This window comes from Hemiscyllium ocellatum, chromosome 44 (genome assembly GCF_020745735.1).
Source record: "Hemiscyllium ocellatum isolate sHemOce1 chromosome 44, sHemOce1.pat.X.cur, whole genome shotgun sequence".
NCBI lineage: Eukaryota > Metazoa > Chordata > Chondrichthyes > Orectolobiformes > Hemiscylliidae > Hemiscyllium > Hemiscyllium ocellatum.
In genome coordinates this window covers 5,349,585-5,367,337 of record NC_083444.1, presented here as the reverse complement: position 1 = coordinate 5,367,337, position 17,753 = coordinate 5,349,585, and the positions used below count along the sequence as shown (strand labels likewise).

Here is a 17,753-nt window from a genome sequence, read left to right as displayed (position 1 = left end):
TGGGTGGGGGAGGCTGTGGTGAACTGTGTCCTAAACTGCACAAGTCAGCAAGACTTTAGTTCTGTCTTCGCTGACCCGAATGAGGAAGTCAGCCTTGTGGGCCGTGTTGAAATAATGACCGCAGACTGACTTCGAAATACGTGAAGCCTCGGATTGACTGAGTCCCCTTGGTTTCTTTCTGCCTTCAGTGTCAAAGATGGGCTGAGGGGCCTCTGTGTGTTCTGCACTTTGACCCTTTTGAGGTGGGGAGGGTGGAGGTGTCATGATGGGAGATATGGAGAGGCTGAACAGACTGGGGTTTTAGATTAGATTACTTACAGTGTGGAAACAGGCCCTTCGGCCCAACAAGTCCACACCGATCCGCCAAAGCGCAATCCACCCATACCCCTACATTTACCCCCCCACCTAACACTACGGGCAATTTAGCATGGCCAATTCACCTGACCCGCACATCTTTGTGACTGTGGGAGGAAACCGGAGCACCCGGAGGAAACCCACGCAGACACGGGGAGAACGTGCAAACTCCACACAGTCAGTCGCCTGAGGCGGGATTTGAACCCGGGTCTCTGGCGCTGTGAGGCAGCAGTGTGCCACCGTGCCGCCCAGGTTGTTTTCCCTGGAGCATCGGAGGCTGAGGGGTGACCTTATAGAGGTTTACAAAACTATGAGTGGCATGGATAGGGTAAATAGGCAAAGTCTGGTCCCTGGGGTCGCGGAGTCCAGAACTAAAGGGCATAAGTTTAGGGTGAGAGGGGAAAGATATAAAAGAGACCTAAGGGGCAACTTTTCACACAGGGGGTGGTACATGTATGGAATGAGCTGCCAGAGGAAGTGGTGGAGGCTGGTACAATTACAACATTTAAGAGGCATTTGGATGGGTATATGAATAGGAGGGATATGGGCCGAGTGTAGGTAGGTGGGACTAGATTGGGTTGGGATATCTGGTTGGCATGGATGGGTTGGACCGAAGGGTCTGTTTCCGTGCTGTACATCTCTGTGACTCTGTGTGTTGTGTCATATGCAGACGGGGTGGTTAAGAAGGCGTTTAGCACACTTGTCTTCATCGCTCAGAGTACAGGGGTTGGGATGTCATATTGAGATTGTACAGGACTTTGGTGAGGCCTCTTCTGGAATACTGTGTCCAGTTCTGGTCTCACTGTTATAGGAAGGATATTATTAAACTGGAGAGGGTTCAGAAGAGATTTACCATGATGTTGCTGGGAAAGGAAGGTTTGGGTTATAAAGAAAGGCTGGGACTTTTGCGTCTGGAGTGTAAGTGGTTAAGGGGTGACCTGATAAAGATTTATAAAACTATGAGGGGTATAGAGGGGTATAGATATGGTAGGTGTCTTTCCCTAGGGTGGAGGATTTCATGACCATGGAATATATTTTTAAGGTGAGAGGAGAGACATTTAAAAAAGACATGAGGGTCATTTTGTTTTTTTTTTTAAGAGTAGTTCATGTGTGGAATGAACTTCCAGAGGGAGGGAGTGGATGTGGGCATAGTTACAATGTGTGAAAGACATTTGGATAAGTCCATGAACGGGAAAGGTTTGGAGGGATATGGGCCAGGAGCAGGCAGGTGGGGCTAGTTTAGTTTGGGATTATGGTCAGCATAGACTGGTTGGGCCGAAGGATCTGTTTCTTTTATTAGTTTTTATTGGTGGAGGGATTGAGTTTCGGAACCATGAGGTCATGCTGCAGCTGGACAAAACCCTGGTACGGCCGCACTTGGAGTATTGCGTCCAGTTCTGGTCACCGCATTTATAGGGAGGATGTGGAAGCTTTGGAAAGGGTTCAGAGGAGATTTACCAGGATGTTGCCTGGTATTCCTGTGATGCTGCCTGGCCTGCTGTGCTTTGACCAGCAACACATTTGCAGCTGGTCTTGAGGAAAGGCTGTTTTCATTAGAGAGAAGGTTGAGAGGCGACTTAATTGAGACATATAAGATAATCAGAGGGTTAGATAGAGTGGACAGTTTGGGTTGTTTTTGCACAGATAGCGATGGGCTAGCACGAGGGGACATAACTTTAAATTGAGGAGTAATAGATATAGGACAAATGTCAGAAGTAGTTTCATTACTCAGAGTAGTAGGGGCTTGGAATGCCCTGCTTGTAACAGGAGTAGACTATCCAACTTTCAGGGCATTTAAGCGATCATTGAATAGACATACAGATGAAAATGGAATAGTGTAGGTTAGATGGGCTTCAGATTGGTTTAACAGGTCAGCACAACATCGAGGCTGTAATGTTCAATGTTCTGTGTCCTGTGATTGTATATAATTTTCATATTACCGTTGTCTCAGGAACATTCAGATGCTGTAGCAATGTGTCCTTGTTATTTCATGTTGCAATCTGGAGGTATGCATAGTGACGCAGAGAGTGCAATCTCTCTTCCCTATCCTGGCTAACCAAGCATCTCTTCCATTCCAGCTGCCTTCTGTTAATGTTGGGAATATTTACAGCAGTGTAATCCATCAGTATGGACATGTTATGAATGCCGTTTCCTCACAGTATTTATCTTAGAGCAGGGATACTCCTCTACGTAGAAGAAAGGAATAAATCCAGCAAGGAATTTGAGGCAAGTCCTAGTTTGTACTGTCACTGACAAGTCCAATATTTAATGCCCTGTTCCGAGTCGCTCCCTTGAGAAGGTGAGGGGGGTGGGTGGTGTAAGCTGCCTTCCAGAACCATCGCAGTCCCGTGTGGTGTAGGGACACCCTCACAGCACCGCCGGGGAGTTAGTTCCTGGATTCTGAACCAGCGACACTGAAGGAACAGCCGACACATTTCCAAGTCAGGATGGAGAGTGGCTCGGAAGGGAACTTGCGGGGGGGGGGGGGGCCATTCCTGTGTATCTGCTGCCCTCGTCCTTCTAGATGGAATTGGTCGTGGGTTTGGAAGGTGCAAATTTCTGCAGTGCATCTTGTAGATGGCATACACAGCTGTAAGGGCAGCAAGTGTCTGCCCTGAATTCACAGAATCAATGTACCGTCCAAATCTCTGGCTGTCTTTGCGTTGGGAACCCTATGCCAAAAAACATTTCACAACATGTTCTCTCCAGTTATGTGAGCTTTCCCACAATGGTGACCTCAAAGATATTAATTCCTCGTTTGTTTAGAGCCGTGCTGACGAAATTCTAAAGTATGGAAAACAAGTCGAGGCCTACCTGTTTGAGTTGAGAGATAGCAAGAAATGAATGCACACCCTTCCACAACCCCCCACCCCTCCCTGAACACCTCAAAGTTCTTCACGATCAATGAAATTTTGTCAGTGTCAGAATGTGGGAATGGCTGCACCTGACCAACACACCGTCTGCAGCCTGAAATGTCCACCCACCCCGTCTGTCTCCTTAAATATCCACCCCGTCTGCCACCTTAAATATCCACCCTGTCTGCCACCTTAAATATCCACCCTGTCTGCCGCCTTAAATATCCACCCCGTCTGCAGCCTTAAGTATCCACCCATCCTGTCTGCCACCTTAAATATCCACCTGGTCTGCCGCCTTAAATATCCACCCTGTCTGCCACCTTAAATATCCACCCGGTCTGCAGCCTTAAATATCTGTCCTGTCCACTGCTGCCTTCAAGTCATTGAGTCAAGGCTGGACAGAAACAGACCCTTCAGTCCAATCAGCCCACACTGACCAGGTTTCCTGAACTAACTTAGTTCACATAATGTGCTACAGCAACTCACAAGGGTTTGTGAGTTGTGTTAACATTGAGCAGAGGAACCTCAATTATCTGAACAACACGGGTGGGGAGTATTTCGTTTGGAAAATTGACATTCGGATAATCGAGGGTTCCTCTGTAATCTGTGGAGGTTAGGGTCTCGTCGATTTAGGTGTTTGCAAACCGTTTAAAGCTGTCACACCAACAATTCGCTCCCTCTACCTCTGACACTCGGTCGCAGCAGCATGTACCATCTGCAAGATCCTCAGACAGCACCTTCCAAACCCACAACCTTTACCATCTCGAAGGGCAAGGGAAGGTGACATGGGAACACCACCCTCCTGGAGGTTCCCCGCGGAGCCACTCCCCATCCTGACTTGGAAATATATCAGCTGTTCCTTCTTGTAACGGCGCTGTGTGGGCGTCCCCACACCACACAGGAGTGTGGTGGCTCAACAAGACCGCTTCTCCATCGGACAATGAGAGACGGGCAACAAAGAGTGAAAAGAAACCCATAGATTTTGTTTTGGGGGCAGGGGGGTGTGTGAGGGAAGAGAAACTTATATTTCCACTCTTGTCAGTGTGAGGAAGTGTTCCCTTAGCATCACCTCCCACTGATCGGCTTGGCTGGAATGTCGAGATTTAGTTCCCTTTTGGGTCTAATTTGCAACACCAGAGGAAATCGCTTGTCTCCAATCCTCCCAGCTGTTTCGAACATCTGGCCAGATTGCCCCAACCCGTTCAGCTGTGTCCTCAGGACCGAACCGCTTCAGGGCCTGGGTTAAAGGTCAAGACAGACTTGTATTTAAACAAAAAGCATCTGTTAGGAGGGTAACGAGTGGTTCTAAGCATCCAGATTGGGAAGGAAACCAACATAATGGAAATGGTCCTGTTTAAACTGACCAGCATGTTACTGGGTGGGTGTGGGTGGGGGGGTGAGGTGGTGAGAGGTTACAGAACAGGATGAAAAGGGGCATGTTATTTTTCACTAGAAATGGAAAGCTACCTTCAGTTGCTCACAAGCCAGTTGTACAAGTATAAAACAAGACGGGAATATTTTTCTTCATCGTCAGTTTATTCCCAACATGTACGATGCACACATCTGTTACCCAGCATCCTCACTTTCCAAGTGTTCAAGATACTTCATTAACATGAATAGGAACAGGCTCTTCGGTCCTCCAAGCTTAAACTGTCACATTTTGCCCTTCTATACTAAAACTGTCTTCACTTACGGGATCTGTATCCCTCTATTCCCTTCCTGTTCACGTATTCACGCTGGTGCTTCTTGAATGCTGCTATTGTGTCTGCTTCCATCACCATCTCTAGCAACACATTCCAGGCACTCAACACCCTTTGTATGAAAAACTTGCCTCACACATACAGTCATAGAAGTGTGCAGCATGGAAACAGACCCTTCGGTCCAACTCGTCCATGTCGACCAGATATCCCAACCCAACCTAGTCCCACCTGCCAGCACCTGGCCCATCTCCCTCCAAACCCTTCCTATTCATATACCCATCCAAATGCCTCTTAAATGTTGCAATTGTACCAGCCTCCATCTCTTTTAAACGCCCCCCCCCCCCTCCACACCTTGAATCTGTGACCCCTAGTAACTGACCCTCCACCCTGGGAAAAAGCCTCTTTCCACTCTATCCACACTGTTCACAATCTTATAAACTTCTATCTGGTCGCCCCTCCACCTCCTGCGTTCCAGTGAAAACAAACCCAGTCTATCCAACCTTTCTTCATAGCTAAAATCCCGCATACCAGGCAACATCCTGGTAAACCTTTTCTGCACCCTCTCGAAGCATCCACATCCTTCTGATAATGTGGTGAATGGAACTGTACACAATATTCCAAGTGTGGCCTAACTAAAGTTCTGTAAGACTGCAGCATTGCCTCTCTATCCTTGTACTCTATGCTCTTTCCAATGAAGGCAAGCAGGCCATAGACTGTTGTTTTTTTACTGCCTTACCTACCTGCGGTGCCACCTTCAGTGATCTGTAGACCCAGAACCCCCTGCATATCAAAACACCCAAGGGTTCTGCCATTCACACTATAATTTCCACTTGACCTTCCAAAATGCATCACCTCTCATTTGCCCAGATTAAACCCCATCTGCCATTTTTCTGCCCATGCCTCTAACTGATCTATATCCTGCTGTATCCGCTCTAACAACGCACCTCACTATTCACAACTCCACCAATCTTTGTATCGTCTGCAAACTTACTAATTAGACCAGTTACATTTCCCCCCCCCCCCCCCCCAAATCATTTACGTAGAACCATGAACAGCAGAGGTCCCAGCACTGATTCCTGTGGAACACTGCTAGTCACAACACTCCATTCTGAAAAGCATCCTTCCACCTCTGCCCTCTGCCTCCAATGACTACGCCAGTCCTGTATCCATTGTGCCAACACACCCTGGACACCATGTGGCTTCACCTCCTGCACCAGTGCCCAGTATGTAGTTGGCATATGGTTATCAAGGTTAAAGAGTAAACTCAAGCATCAAGGTAGGAGGTACACAATCAGGTATGGTTTTTGTAATATATATTGTGATGGGTATAATGTGCTAAAGGGAGCCAATTCGAAAGAGCTTGAGGAGAGAGGTTGCGGGAGGAGCTAAATGAACAGATTTTTTTCAAGAGGTTTTCAACAAGGGGGCAGGTTCGTACGTCGGAGGTAATATGCATTTAGGTGGTACCTTTAAAATAGTAAAATGGACTGAGGCATGTGATAATTAAGCTGAAAATGTGTTGCTGGTCAAAGCACAGCAGGCCAGGCAGCATCTCGGGAATAGAGAATTCGACGTTTCGAGCATAAGCCCTTCATCAGGAATAAGAGAGAGAGCCAAGCAGGCTAAGATAAAAGGTAGGGAGGAGGGACTAGGGGGAGGGGCGATGGAGGTGGGATAGGTGGAAGGAGGTCAAGGTGAGGGTGATAGGCCGGAGTGGGGTGGGGGCGGAGAGGTCAGGAAGAGGATTGCAGGTCAGGAGGGCGGTGCTGAGTTGAGGGAACCGACTGAGACAAGGTGGGGGGAGGGGAAATGAGGAAACTGGAGAAATCTGAATTCATACCTTGTGGTTGGAGGGTTCCCAGGCGGAAGATGAGGCGCTCCTCCTCTAGCCGTCGTGTTGTTGTGTTCTGCCGGTGGAGGAGTCCAAGGACCTGCATGTCCTCGGTGGAGTGGGAGGGAGAGTTAAAGTGTTGAGCCACGGGGTGATTGGGTTGGTTGGTTCGGGCGGCCCGGAGGTGTTCTCTGAAGCGTTCTGCAAGTAAGCGGCCTGTCTCACCAATATAGAGGAGGCCACATCGGGTGCAGCGGATGCAATAGATGATGTGTGTGGAGGTACAGGTGAACTTGTGGCGGATATGGAAGGATCCCTTGGGGCCTTGGAGGGAAGTGAGTGTGGAGGTGTGGGCGCAAGTTTTACATTTCCTGCGGTTGCAGGGGAAGGTGCCGGGGGTGGAGGTTGGGTTGGTGGGGGGTGTGGATCTGACGAGGGAGTCACGAAGGGAGTGGTCCTTGCGGAACGCTGATAGGGGAGGGGAGGGAAATATATCCTTGGTGGTGGGGTCCGTTTGGAGGTGGCGGAAATGGCGGCGTATGATACGTTGTATGCGGAGGTTGGTGGGGTGGTAGGTGAGAACCAGTGGGGTTCTGTCTTGGTGGCGGTTGGAGGAGCGGGGCTCAAGGGCGGAGGAGCGGGAAGTGGAGGAGATGCGGTGGAGGGCATCGTCGATCACGTCTGGGGGGAATCTGCGGTCCTTGAAGAAGGAGGCCATCTGGGCTGTGCGGTGTTGGAATTGGTCCTCCTGGGAGCAGATGCGGCGGAGACGAAGGAATTGGGAATATGGGATGGCGTTTTTACAGGGGGCAGGGTGGGAGGAGGTGTAGTCCAGGTAGCTGTGGGAGTCAGTCGGTTTATAATAGATGTCTGTGTTGAGTCGGTCGCCCGAGATAGAAATGGAAAGGTCTAGGAAGGGGAGGGAGGAGTCTGAGACAGTCCAGGTGAATTTCAGGTCGGGATGGAAGGTGTTAGTAAAGTTGATGAACTGTTCAACCTCCTTGTGGGAGCACGAGGCAGCGCCGATACAGTCATCGATGTAGCGGAGGAAAAGGTGGGGGGTGGTGCCAGTGTAGTTGCGGAAGATGGACTGTTCCACATATCCTATAATTAAGGCAGAATTTGATTGCGTAAGGGGATATCAAGGTAGATATCCAATGCCTTGATTGTAGAGTTTGATTTCAAGAAGTGATCGGAAGGAAAAGGGAGTGATAGAGAGTGTGAGAGAGGATAGGAGGGGCAGAGGCAAGGTGAAACAATGTAAATCAGGGTTGGCTAAGAGGCCAGAAGGTGAGCAAGGTAGAATTCTCAGGTCTGTATGAACAGGAGGAGGTTACAGAGAGAGGAAAGGCTTCTGGTTGGAAGACGAGGTTGAGAATTTTAAAATTAGCTCCTGGATTTGTAATGCCTTTATGTAAGCCAGCAGTATTGGCCAGGAAGGTGTGAATGCCACATATCAAACATCCTCTTATCAGCTAACTGATAAAAAAAATGAAGCAAATCCAGCGCTTGCTTCCTTACTGTCGCACCTATCAGCATTCTTTCTTCCGATCAGGATTTTTAGATGAGGGAGGTCAAACCGATAGTCAGTCCTGCTGAAAGACCCTCAAAGCTTTCGGTCCTAAACTCATTAGGACAGACAGCTGGCCAATCAGCTGCCTCCCTTCCTGTGTGCTATAAGTTGTTATTCACTTTGAGATTTGGTATTCTTGCAGGCGTGTCCTGATGAGTGTGAGAGGATATGTTTCAGCTGCACTTCTGTCCGATTCTGCACATTTATTATTTTACAAGAAAAGTTGAGGGGAATTCCAAGTCCGTTCTTTCAATGCTCTCAAAAGCAAGCCATCGCAAGGCTTTAACTCAAGAGGAATAGCGTATTCTTCAATTTCAACCCTCCCCCTCCCGACCTTTCACCGTGTTCCCTGGCCAACGCCTCTGTCCCAGGTTTGCTGCAGTGCTCCTGCAAAGCTCACCACACTTTCTGCTTGGGAACCCTGCAGCCTTCAGGACTCAATACGGAGTTCAATAACTTCAGGGTTTGAGGCACTTTCTCCACCTCCTGATGCTGCCTGGCTTGCTGTGTTCTTCCAGCCTCCTGCTGGTCTGCTTGTTATTACACAGTCTACCATTAAACGCAACCCACTAACAAGTCCCCATCAGCAGCTAGTCAGCCTCCCAGCCTGATCATCATCCAATTCTTTATCCACCCAACTGTTCTCTCTGTGTGGACTCTATCCCCGCTTATCATTTACTAATTACTCTACCTTCTGCAAAAAAAACCCATCCAACCTTTTCCCATCTACCATCATTTCTGATGAAGGGTCAGTCAACCTGAGACATTGATTTCTCCCCACAGATGCTGCCAGACCTGCTTAGTTTTTCCAGCGATTTCCGACTTTCGGCATCCACGGTTCTTTTTATTGGATTCTCTGTTGAGTAGTCATGGTGTGTAGGGAAGAGGTAGGAGATTGGCACGAGATGAGATGACGGAGTTGGTGCAGACGTGATGGGCTGAATGGCCTGTGGATTTCATGCCATCTTTTTTCCGGGCTCCCAGAATGCAATTGGAGGCCTGTTAGTCTCTGGAACAGCAAACGCCCTGAATTCTCTGGATACTGCAGCTGCTACTCGGTCCCCCCTGGCTGGGTGGAGAGGACTCCTACACCCCTGGCTCGCAAAATGCAGGAATTTTTCTAGGCCTGTGGGGAGGGAAGGCCGAAGTGGGGAAATGTGGGGCTACGTCTGCTCTAAGACAGCTCCTGAAAGCCGCCTTGATAACACGTCGTTGTCTGAAAACCACATTTCAAGGTTGCAAAGAAGGGGAAAAGAAAAGTGCATGTTGTGGGATTTGGCAGCTGGTAGTAGTCAGTTGCCTTAGCAACCATGACACACAACAAGGATAAACGGTGCCAGAATAGGTCCCCCATTGGAATCTGACAGGACAGGACAGGAAGAGTGTCGTAAATTGTGTTAAGACATAACTCCACCTCTGTCAAAGTGCATCCCTTTGTGAGTTGCTGAGCTATTTTCTCCTTTCTTTGACCTCCACCCTGTGTCAGGTTTCCCTTTAAATTGACGTCTCTAGGGATTACATCCCACTCTCTGTCTCTCTCACTCTCTCTGTCTTTCTCTCCCTCTCCCTTTTTTCCTCTCACATTCTTCCTGCAGTCCAAGATGAACCAGCCTAGCTCCTCGAAATCTGTTTTACTTCAAGTCTTGTGTTTACAAGTGCCTTTTAACATCATTGTAGGGCCTGAGTCCCCTCACCCAAACTATATTTAACGGCAAACTACGCAAGGGGATATTGCGACCAAATCTGGGAGCCTAAGAGTTCAGCGTTTAAAAAGCACCACAAAGGAACAGGGGATAGAGTTCAGCTGAGTGGTTTAGGGGAGCAAATTCAGAGCAGAGGGCCCCAGGCAACGGAAGCCCTGAATGGGATGAGATTAAAACAATAGGAACAAAGGACATAGAAGAACATCAATATGCTTGCCATTCTCTCCCTCCACAAATGCTGTCAAACCCTGCTAAGTTTCTCCAGCAATTCCTGTTCTTGTTTCAGATTTCCAGTACCTGTAAACCTTTAGTATTTTTTGTGTGTGAAATAAAAACTTTGGATGATTGCAGGGCTAGAGGAGACTCTGGTGATACGCGAGAGGTGAAGATCTTGGAAAGGTGACTGGGTCGAGCCTATCGGGGTCAGTGGGCAGGCAGAGGGAGAGACGGTGTGAGCGGGGACTTGGTGCCAGTCAGGACAATGCAATCTGGGATCATCATCAGTTTCTAGGGCGTCCCTATCCACCTGAAAAAACCTTCAACATTTCCATGTGTGACCGCCTCTCTATGGAACAGAGGTTAAAATACTTCATCCGAATGGGTGTAGAGGGAGCTTTACTCTGTATCTAACCCCGTGCTGCCGCTGTCCTGGGATGGGGAGACAGTGTAGAGAGAGCTTTACTCTGTATCTAACCCCATGCTGTCCCTGTCCCTGGGAGTGGTTGATGGGGGACAGTGTAGAGGGAGCTTTACTCTGTATCTAACCCCATGCTGTCCCTGTCCCTGGGAGTGGTTGATGGGGGAAAGTGTAGAGGGAGCTTTACTCTGTATCTAACCACGTGCTGTCCCTGCCCTGGGAGGGTTTGATGGGGACAGTGTAGAGCAAGCTTTACTCTGTATCTAACCACATGCTGTCCCTGTCCTGGGAGTGTTTGATAGGGGACAGTGTAGAGGAAGCTTTACTCTGCATCTAACCCCATGCTGACCCTGTCCTGGGAGGGTTTGATGGGGAAACTAGATGGAGCTTTATTCTGTAAAGAGTAGGGGTGGCATGGTGGCGCAGTGGTTTGCACTGCTGCCTCACGGTGCCAGAGACCCAGGTCCAATTCCAGCCTCGGGCAACTATCTGTGTGGAATTTGCACATTCTCCTTGTGTCCGTGTGGGTTTCCTCTGGATGCTCTGGTTTCCTCCCACAGTCACAAAGATGTGCAGATTGGGTTGGATTGGCTGTGCTAAATTTTCCCACAGTGCCCAGGGACGTGCAGGTTAGGGTGGATTGGCCGTGCTAAATTGTCCCATAGTGCCCAGGGATGTGCAGGTTAGGGTGGATTGGCCGTGCTAAATTGTCCCATAGCGTCCAGGGATGTGCAGGTTAGGGTGGATTGGCCGTGCTAAATTGTCCCATAGTGCCCAGGGATGTGCAGGTTAGGGTGGATTGGCCATGGGAAATTGTCCCATAGTGCCCAGGGATGTGCAGGTTAGGGTGGATTGGCCATGGGAAATACAAGGTTACAGGATGGGGTGGTGCAGTGGGAGGGTTGATGTGGATTCGATTGGTTGAATGGTCTGTTTCCACACTCTAGCGATTATATGAATCTATCTCCCTATCCTGGGAGTGTTTAATATAGAGTAAAAAGTGAGGTCTGCAGATGCTGGAGATCAGAGCTGAAAATGTGTTGCTGGTTAAAGCACAGCAGGTCAGGCAGCATCCCAGGAACAGGAAATTCGACGTTACGAGCCAGAGCCCTTCATCAGGAATGACATTCCTGATGAAGGGCTCTGGCCTGTAACGTCGAATTTCCTGTTCCTGGGATGCTGCCTGACTGCTGTGCTTTAACCAGCAACACATTTTCAGCAGTGTTTAATATAGAGGAAGCTTTATTCTGTATCTAACCCTGGTGCTGTCCCTGTCCTGGGAGGGTGTGATGGAGACACAGTAGAGGGAGCTTCACTCTGTATCTAAGCTGAGAGAGAAGAAAACTTGAATGATCTAGCTTCCTATCTCTGAATTCTGGAAGACCTGTAGTATACTGATACCACCGATAATCCCCAGCTGTTCGTACCTGGGAGGGAAGCTATTAATACATTGATATCCGGACATTCAGTCACACAGCACGCATTCCTGTAATGCCTCTTATTTCCTCTTCGCAACTGTTTGTTAGCTCCGATAGGAAGGGTTTATCACTTTCCCTGGGCACAGTTGAAGGAGTATATTTTCACATTGCAAACAATAACCTACAACCTTCTGTGAAAATCTGCAGCCAGTCTGATAGGATCTGAACGAGACTCCTCGGCTTCCTGTGCTGAATCGTTCTGGAATTCCCTTCCCAAATCTCTGCCTCTCACTCTCTCTCTCTATATTGTGGTTTTAGTGATGTTGTTTGCGGGATACTTATTCACCCCTGGACACTGGTGATTTGAAAAGTGCGTGGAGCGTTTGTCCACTTAAGGCTGCCATATGCTGATATACCAGCAGAGGGAGTCTGGAAGAAAATACAGAGGCCCCTGTGTTCACAATGCACTCTCTGTTCTGATTCTGAGATCTGGATTTTTTTTAAAAAATATTCATTTTTGTGGGATGTGGGAATCACTGGCTGACCAACATTTATTGCCTGACCGTCCCTAGTTGCCCCTTTGAGAAGGTGAGACTGAGCTGCCTTCTTGAACCACTGCAGTCCATGTGCTGTAGGGTAGACCCACAATGTTCCTTAGGGAGGGAGTCCCAGGGTTTTGACCCAGCAACAGTGAAGGAACAGTAATAATGTTCCAAGTCAGGATGGTGAGCAGCTTGGAGGACAACTTGCAAGGGGGTGGTGTTCCCATGTATCTGCTGCCCCTTGTTTTTCTAGATGAAAGCGGTCGTGGGTTTGGAAGTTGCTGTCTGACCGTCTTCGGTGAATTGCTACAGTGCATCTTGATACACACTGCTGCTGTGAGCGTCAGTGGGGGAGGGAGGGGATGTTTGTGGAGGGAGGGGGATGTTTGTGGATTTGGTGCCAATCAAGCAGGGGCTGCTTTGTCCTTGGGTGGTGTCGAGCTTCTAGAGTGCAGCTATCCAGGGCGAGTGGGGAGCATTCCCTCTCACTCCTGACTCATGTCTTGTTGATAGTGGATAGGCTTGCATCCGAGAGGTAGATGGTGGGAGTTTGAAATTTCCCCAGCTTGACCTGTCCTCCTCAGGCCTATCCAGGAGAGGTGGGTTGCTAATGGGAGTCAGACCTGCAACCCCCTGAAATCAATTCGGAGACAATCATGGACTGTTGGTTGAGAAATGGGATGGTTAAAAGATCCAACTTGTTCTCAGTTGTAATGAAAATAATAGATTGGATAACATCCTTCCTCCCATTGGATCTCCTACTTTCACTGCCCATGCCAATCCCCCCCCCCCCCCCCATAGCCAATCATATCTCCCACTATCCCTCTAGCCACCAAGTCCCATATATGCTCCATGCCAATCAGTGGTGCCCCCATGTCCATTCACCCACTGTAGACTCTGTACAGAACCAGTGAACCCTGGAGGGTTCAGTGTCGTGTATGTGAAAGTTTTAAATCAAATAGTTTAGTCATGACTTTCTGAATAAAAATCAGCTTTTACTGCAGCCTCATACAACTTCCAATCAGATAGACCTCGTGGCGGAGAAATTAGCCCAATAAATCACACAAACCAGATCGGGTGAAATTGACAAGTTGTTTATTACAAGCAGTATCGCTGGAAGAGAAATTGATGAGGCTGACCCAGAACTGACGGTCTGTGCAGGTAGATTAAGGGTTCTCTTCCTCAAGCTGAGGAAGAAGCCAGGTTTTATAGTAATCTTGTACAAGAAGGTTAATTAAAATGGGGAAAGATACAGTGTATTTGAACTGGAGTAATCCAGTTACAATGGGGACAATTGGAAACCAGTTATTGGAACAATGTCCTGATTCTCGATGCAACGTAACATCCCAACAGTATCAATGGGATCAGGAGATTTCCATTCTCTTTTGTAGGTTGGGGAGAATATCTCTTTTGAACCAGTAAGGTGTTTCCATTGTCCTGTCCTGGGAGGGAGGTCTTTGGTGGTGCCCCTCTGTCTGACTTGTTCTTTGTGTGGCTTTGGTATTGCCGGGGTATGAGACTGCCCTGGGACAGTTGTGTTGATGTGGCATTGTTAGTGGGTGTTGGGAAGTGTATTCCCTTGTCTGTGAGTGCTGTCTGGTTTCACTTGTTAGCCTGCTTGGTCATTGCTGAGGCATTCTGGGTGTTTCTGGTATAGTCTGGCCAAGTTTGCTTTCTTATGTTCAGTGTGGGCCTGCTATGGGTAGGTAGGGTGGCAGATCTTTTCCCACACCTCGTGTAAGTAAACATTGCACAATCATTTGATGAGGAAAAGCTGTCTATCAAGTGAAGTTTCTCTGTCGGTGCAGTTGTTTCAAAGACTAATGGAAGCCTGGGCTCTCAGCTAATTCACTTAAGGCTGTTTCCTTCTGCCTGGAAGGTTTAGAGCACGAAGGATCACAGCCGCAGAATAAAGGGTCAGTGACAAACTTTTTCAATCACGGGATTGTGAGTCTTTCAAATTATCTATCTCAGAGAAGAACATCTATCCTATTGTTGAAACACAAGCAAGACTGCGATTGACAGATTTATGAGCTCTGAGCCCGGGATTGAAGTACATAGAACGTAGAACATTATAGCACAGTACAGGCCCTTCGGCCCTTGATGATGCGCCGCCCTGTCATACTAATCTGAAGCCCATCCCACCTACACTACTCCATGTACATCCATATGCCTGTCTAATGACAACTTAAATGCACTTAAATTTGGTGTATCTACTACCGTTGCAAGCAAAGCATTCCATACCCTTACTACTCTCTGAGTAAAGAAACTACCTCTGGCAGCTGTCTTATACCTCTCTCCCCTCACTTTAAAGTTGTGTCCCCTCGTGTTTGCCATCCCCATACTTGGAAAAAGGCTCTCCCTGTCCACCCTATCTAACCCTCTGATTATCTTGTATGTCTCTATTAAGACACCTCTCAACCTTCTTCTCTCTAACGAGAACAGCCTCAAGGCCCTCAGCCTTTCCTCGTAAGACATTCCTTCTGTACCAGGCAACATCCTAGTAAATCTCCTCTGCACCCTTTCCAAAGCTTCCACATCCTTCTTATAATGCGGTGACCAGAACTGTACACAATACTCCAAGTGTGGCCGTACCAGTAGAAAATTATCCGTAATTAACTTGAATGCTGGAGTAGACCTGAAGGGCTGAATGGCCTCCTGCTTTTTGTTATGCTTAGGAAGAGCTGAGAAAGATAACACAAGATGCACTGTGCAACAACATTGAGAAAGGTTTGGACAATAGGGAAGACAATGGATCTGAGGAGATGGTTTTGGGGTAGAAGAAAATGGCCGAGGAGTTAAACAAATGTATTAGTGGAAGATATTTTGAACGTTCCCACTAACACTAAAGAACACAAGGAAGGAATTAAGCACCATCTGAAGCTATTTGTAGTTAGACGTTGGCTCTGGGGTAAGTGGTGGTGAGCTGTCAGTCTTTGAGCTGTCTCTGAACCTTGGTTTGTTTGGAGTTTAATACCCAACACGGCCATCTGGTGTGGGGCTGGCAGGGTCAGACAGTGGTGGGTCTGATGTCTCGAGTTGGGTTGTCTTAATGCTCAGTGCCAACCGTGCCCACTCTCCTCTGCTTTCTCCTTCAGGGGGATGTGTCAATGCCGCTCGCGAATGTCCGCTCGGACCTGCCACAGGAAGTGGGGAGTCCCGCAGTGAGGTTGAGCTTCCTGCAGGGGCTGCTGGAGAGCAAGGCATTGACACGGATAAGGAGGGATCGACGGAGAGGTAAGGAGGTGGTGTCTCCCTTTCAGGATTGCACAGCAAGGCCCTTCGGCTCCTCGTGCCCATGCTAGCTCACTGAAAGAAGCTCCGAATTTATTCCAAGCTGGGTGCAGGGAGCTGCCAGGTTTCTCTGTCTTAGCTGGGAGTTGTGGAGTGCTGGTGTATCGTAGCCGACCAAGAGAGCGCTTCAGGGGTAGCCCCTTGAGTGGGTACACTGAGGCGGGCAGTCTGGTAGGTGGGTGGGTGGGGGAGGGGTTTCCTTGGGCAGCAACCCCCCCAGCAGCAGTGCGGCACAGGGAGAGGTGGCACCCAAAATGGCCACCATTGGGTCAGGTACACCAGACAATGACATTGAGTGGTGTGAGATTGCCTCAGTGAGATTCCGGGCCTCGATGAGTAAATGGCCTGGAAACGAAAACAAACAACAGGGCAAATTTAAACGTAGAATCCCAGTATCGCAATTGTCATGAAAAAACCCCACTGGTTCCATCATGTCTGGCATGGTGGCTCTGTGGTTAGCACCGCTGCCCCACAGCGCCAGGGACCTGGGTTTGATTCCACCCTCAGGTGACTGTGTGGAGTTTTCACTGTCTGTGTGGGTCTCCTCCAGGTGAACATAGAACAGTACAGGCCCTTCGGCCCTTGATGTTGTGCTGACCTTTAATCCTACTGTAGGATAAAACTAACCTATGTACCCTTAATTTTACTATCATCTATGTCCCTATCCAAGAGTTGCTGAAACATTCCTAATGTATTTGACTCTACACAGAGAGTGGTGGGTGTGAGGAATACATTCCTAGTGGTCGTAGTAAAGAACCCACCTCTCACATCTCCTCTAAACCTTCCTTCAATCACCTTAAAATTATGCCCCCTCGTGATAGCCATTTCTGCCCTGACCAACAGTCTCTCACTATTCAGTCTATCGATGCCTCTTATCATCTTGTATACCTGTGTCAAGTCACCTCTCACCCTTCTTCACTCCAATGAGAAAAGTCTTAGCTCCATCAACCTTTCTTCATAAGACATGCCCTCCAGTCCAGGCAGCATCCTGGTAAATCTCCTCTGCCCCCCCTCTAAAGCTTCCACATCCTTCCTATAATGAGGAGACCAGAACTGAAAACAATATTCCAAGTGTGGCTTTGCAGAGCTGCAGCATAACCTTGCGGCTCTTAAACTCAATCTCCCTGCTAATGAAAGCCAACACACCATACACCTACTTAACAACCCGATCAGCTTGGGTGGCGAAAGTTAAAAATCACACAACACCAGGTTAGAGTCCAACAGGTTTAATTGGAAGCACACTAGCTTTCAGGTGATGAAGGAGCGGCGCTCTGAAAGCTAGTGTGCTTCCAATTAAACCTGTTGGACTCTAACCTAGTGTTGTGTGATTTTTAACTTGGTACACCCCAGTCCAACACTGGCATCTCCAAATCATAACTTGGGTGGCAACTTTGAGGGATCTATGGGCATAGACCCCAAGATCCCTCTGTTCCTCCACACTGCCAAGAATCCTGCATTTAAATTTGACATTCCAAAATGAATCACTTCACACTTTTCCAGGTTGAACTCCATCTGCCATTTATCTGCCTAGTTCTGCATCCTGTGAATGTCCTGTGAATGTAGGAGAAAGTGAGGTCTGCAAATGCTGGAGATCAGAGCTGAAAATGTGTTGCTGGAAAAGCGCAGCAGGTCAGGCAGCATCCATGGAATAGGAGATTCGACGTTTCGGGCATAAGCCCTTCTTCAGGAATGAGGAAAGTGTGTCCAGCAGGCTAAGATAAAAGGTAGGGAGGAGGGACTGGGGGAGGGGCGATGGAGATGTGATAGGTGGAAGGAGGTCAAGGTGAGGGTGATAGGCCGGAGTGGGGTGGGCGCGGAGAGGTCAGGAAGAAGATTACAGGTTAGG

The 17,753-nt window shown here is 48.5% G+C and overlaps 1 protein-coding gene across 1 annotated transcript in view; it reads left to right on the top strand.

The window, feature by feature from the left end:
* Positions 1-17,753, top strand: part of tnfsf12 (TNF superfamily member 12) — a 45,791-nt gene that overhangs the window by 11,926 nt on the left and 16,112 nt on the right. Inside the window, exon 2 of the mRNA XM_060854528.1 lies at positions 15,712-15,850. Within this exon, the coding sequence (XP_060710511.1) occupies positions 15,712-15,850 (139 nt within the window). The remainder of the gene's footprint in view (positions 1-15,711; positions 15,851-17,753) is intronic.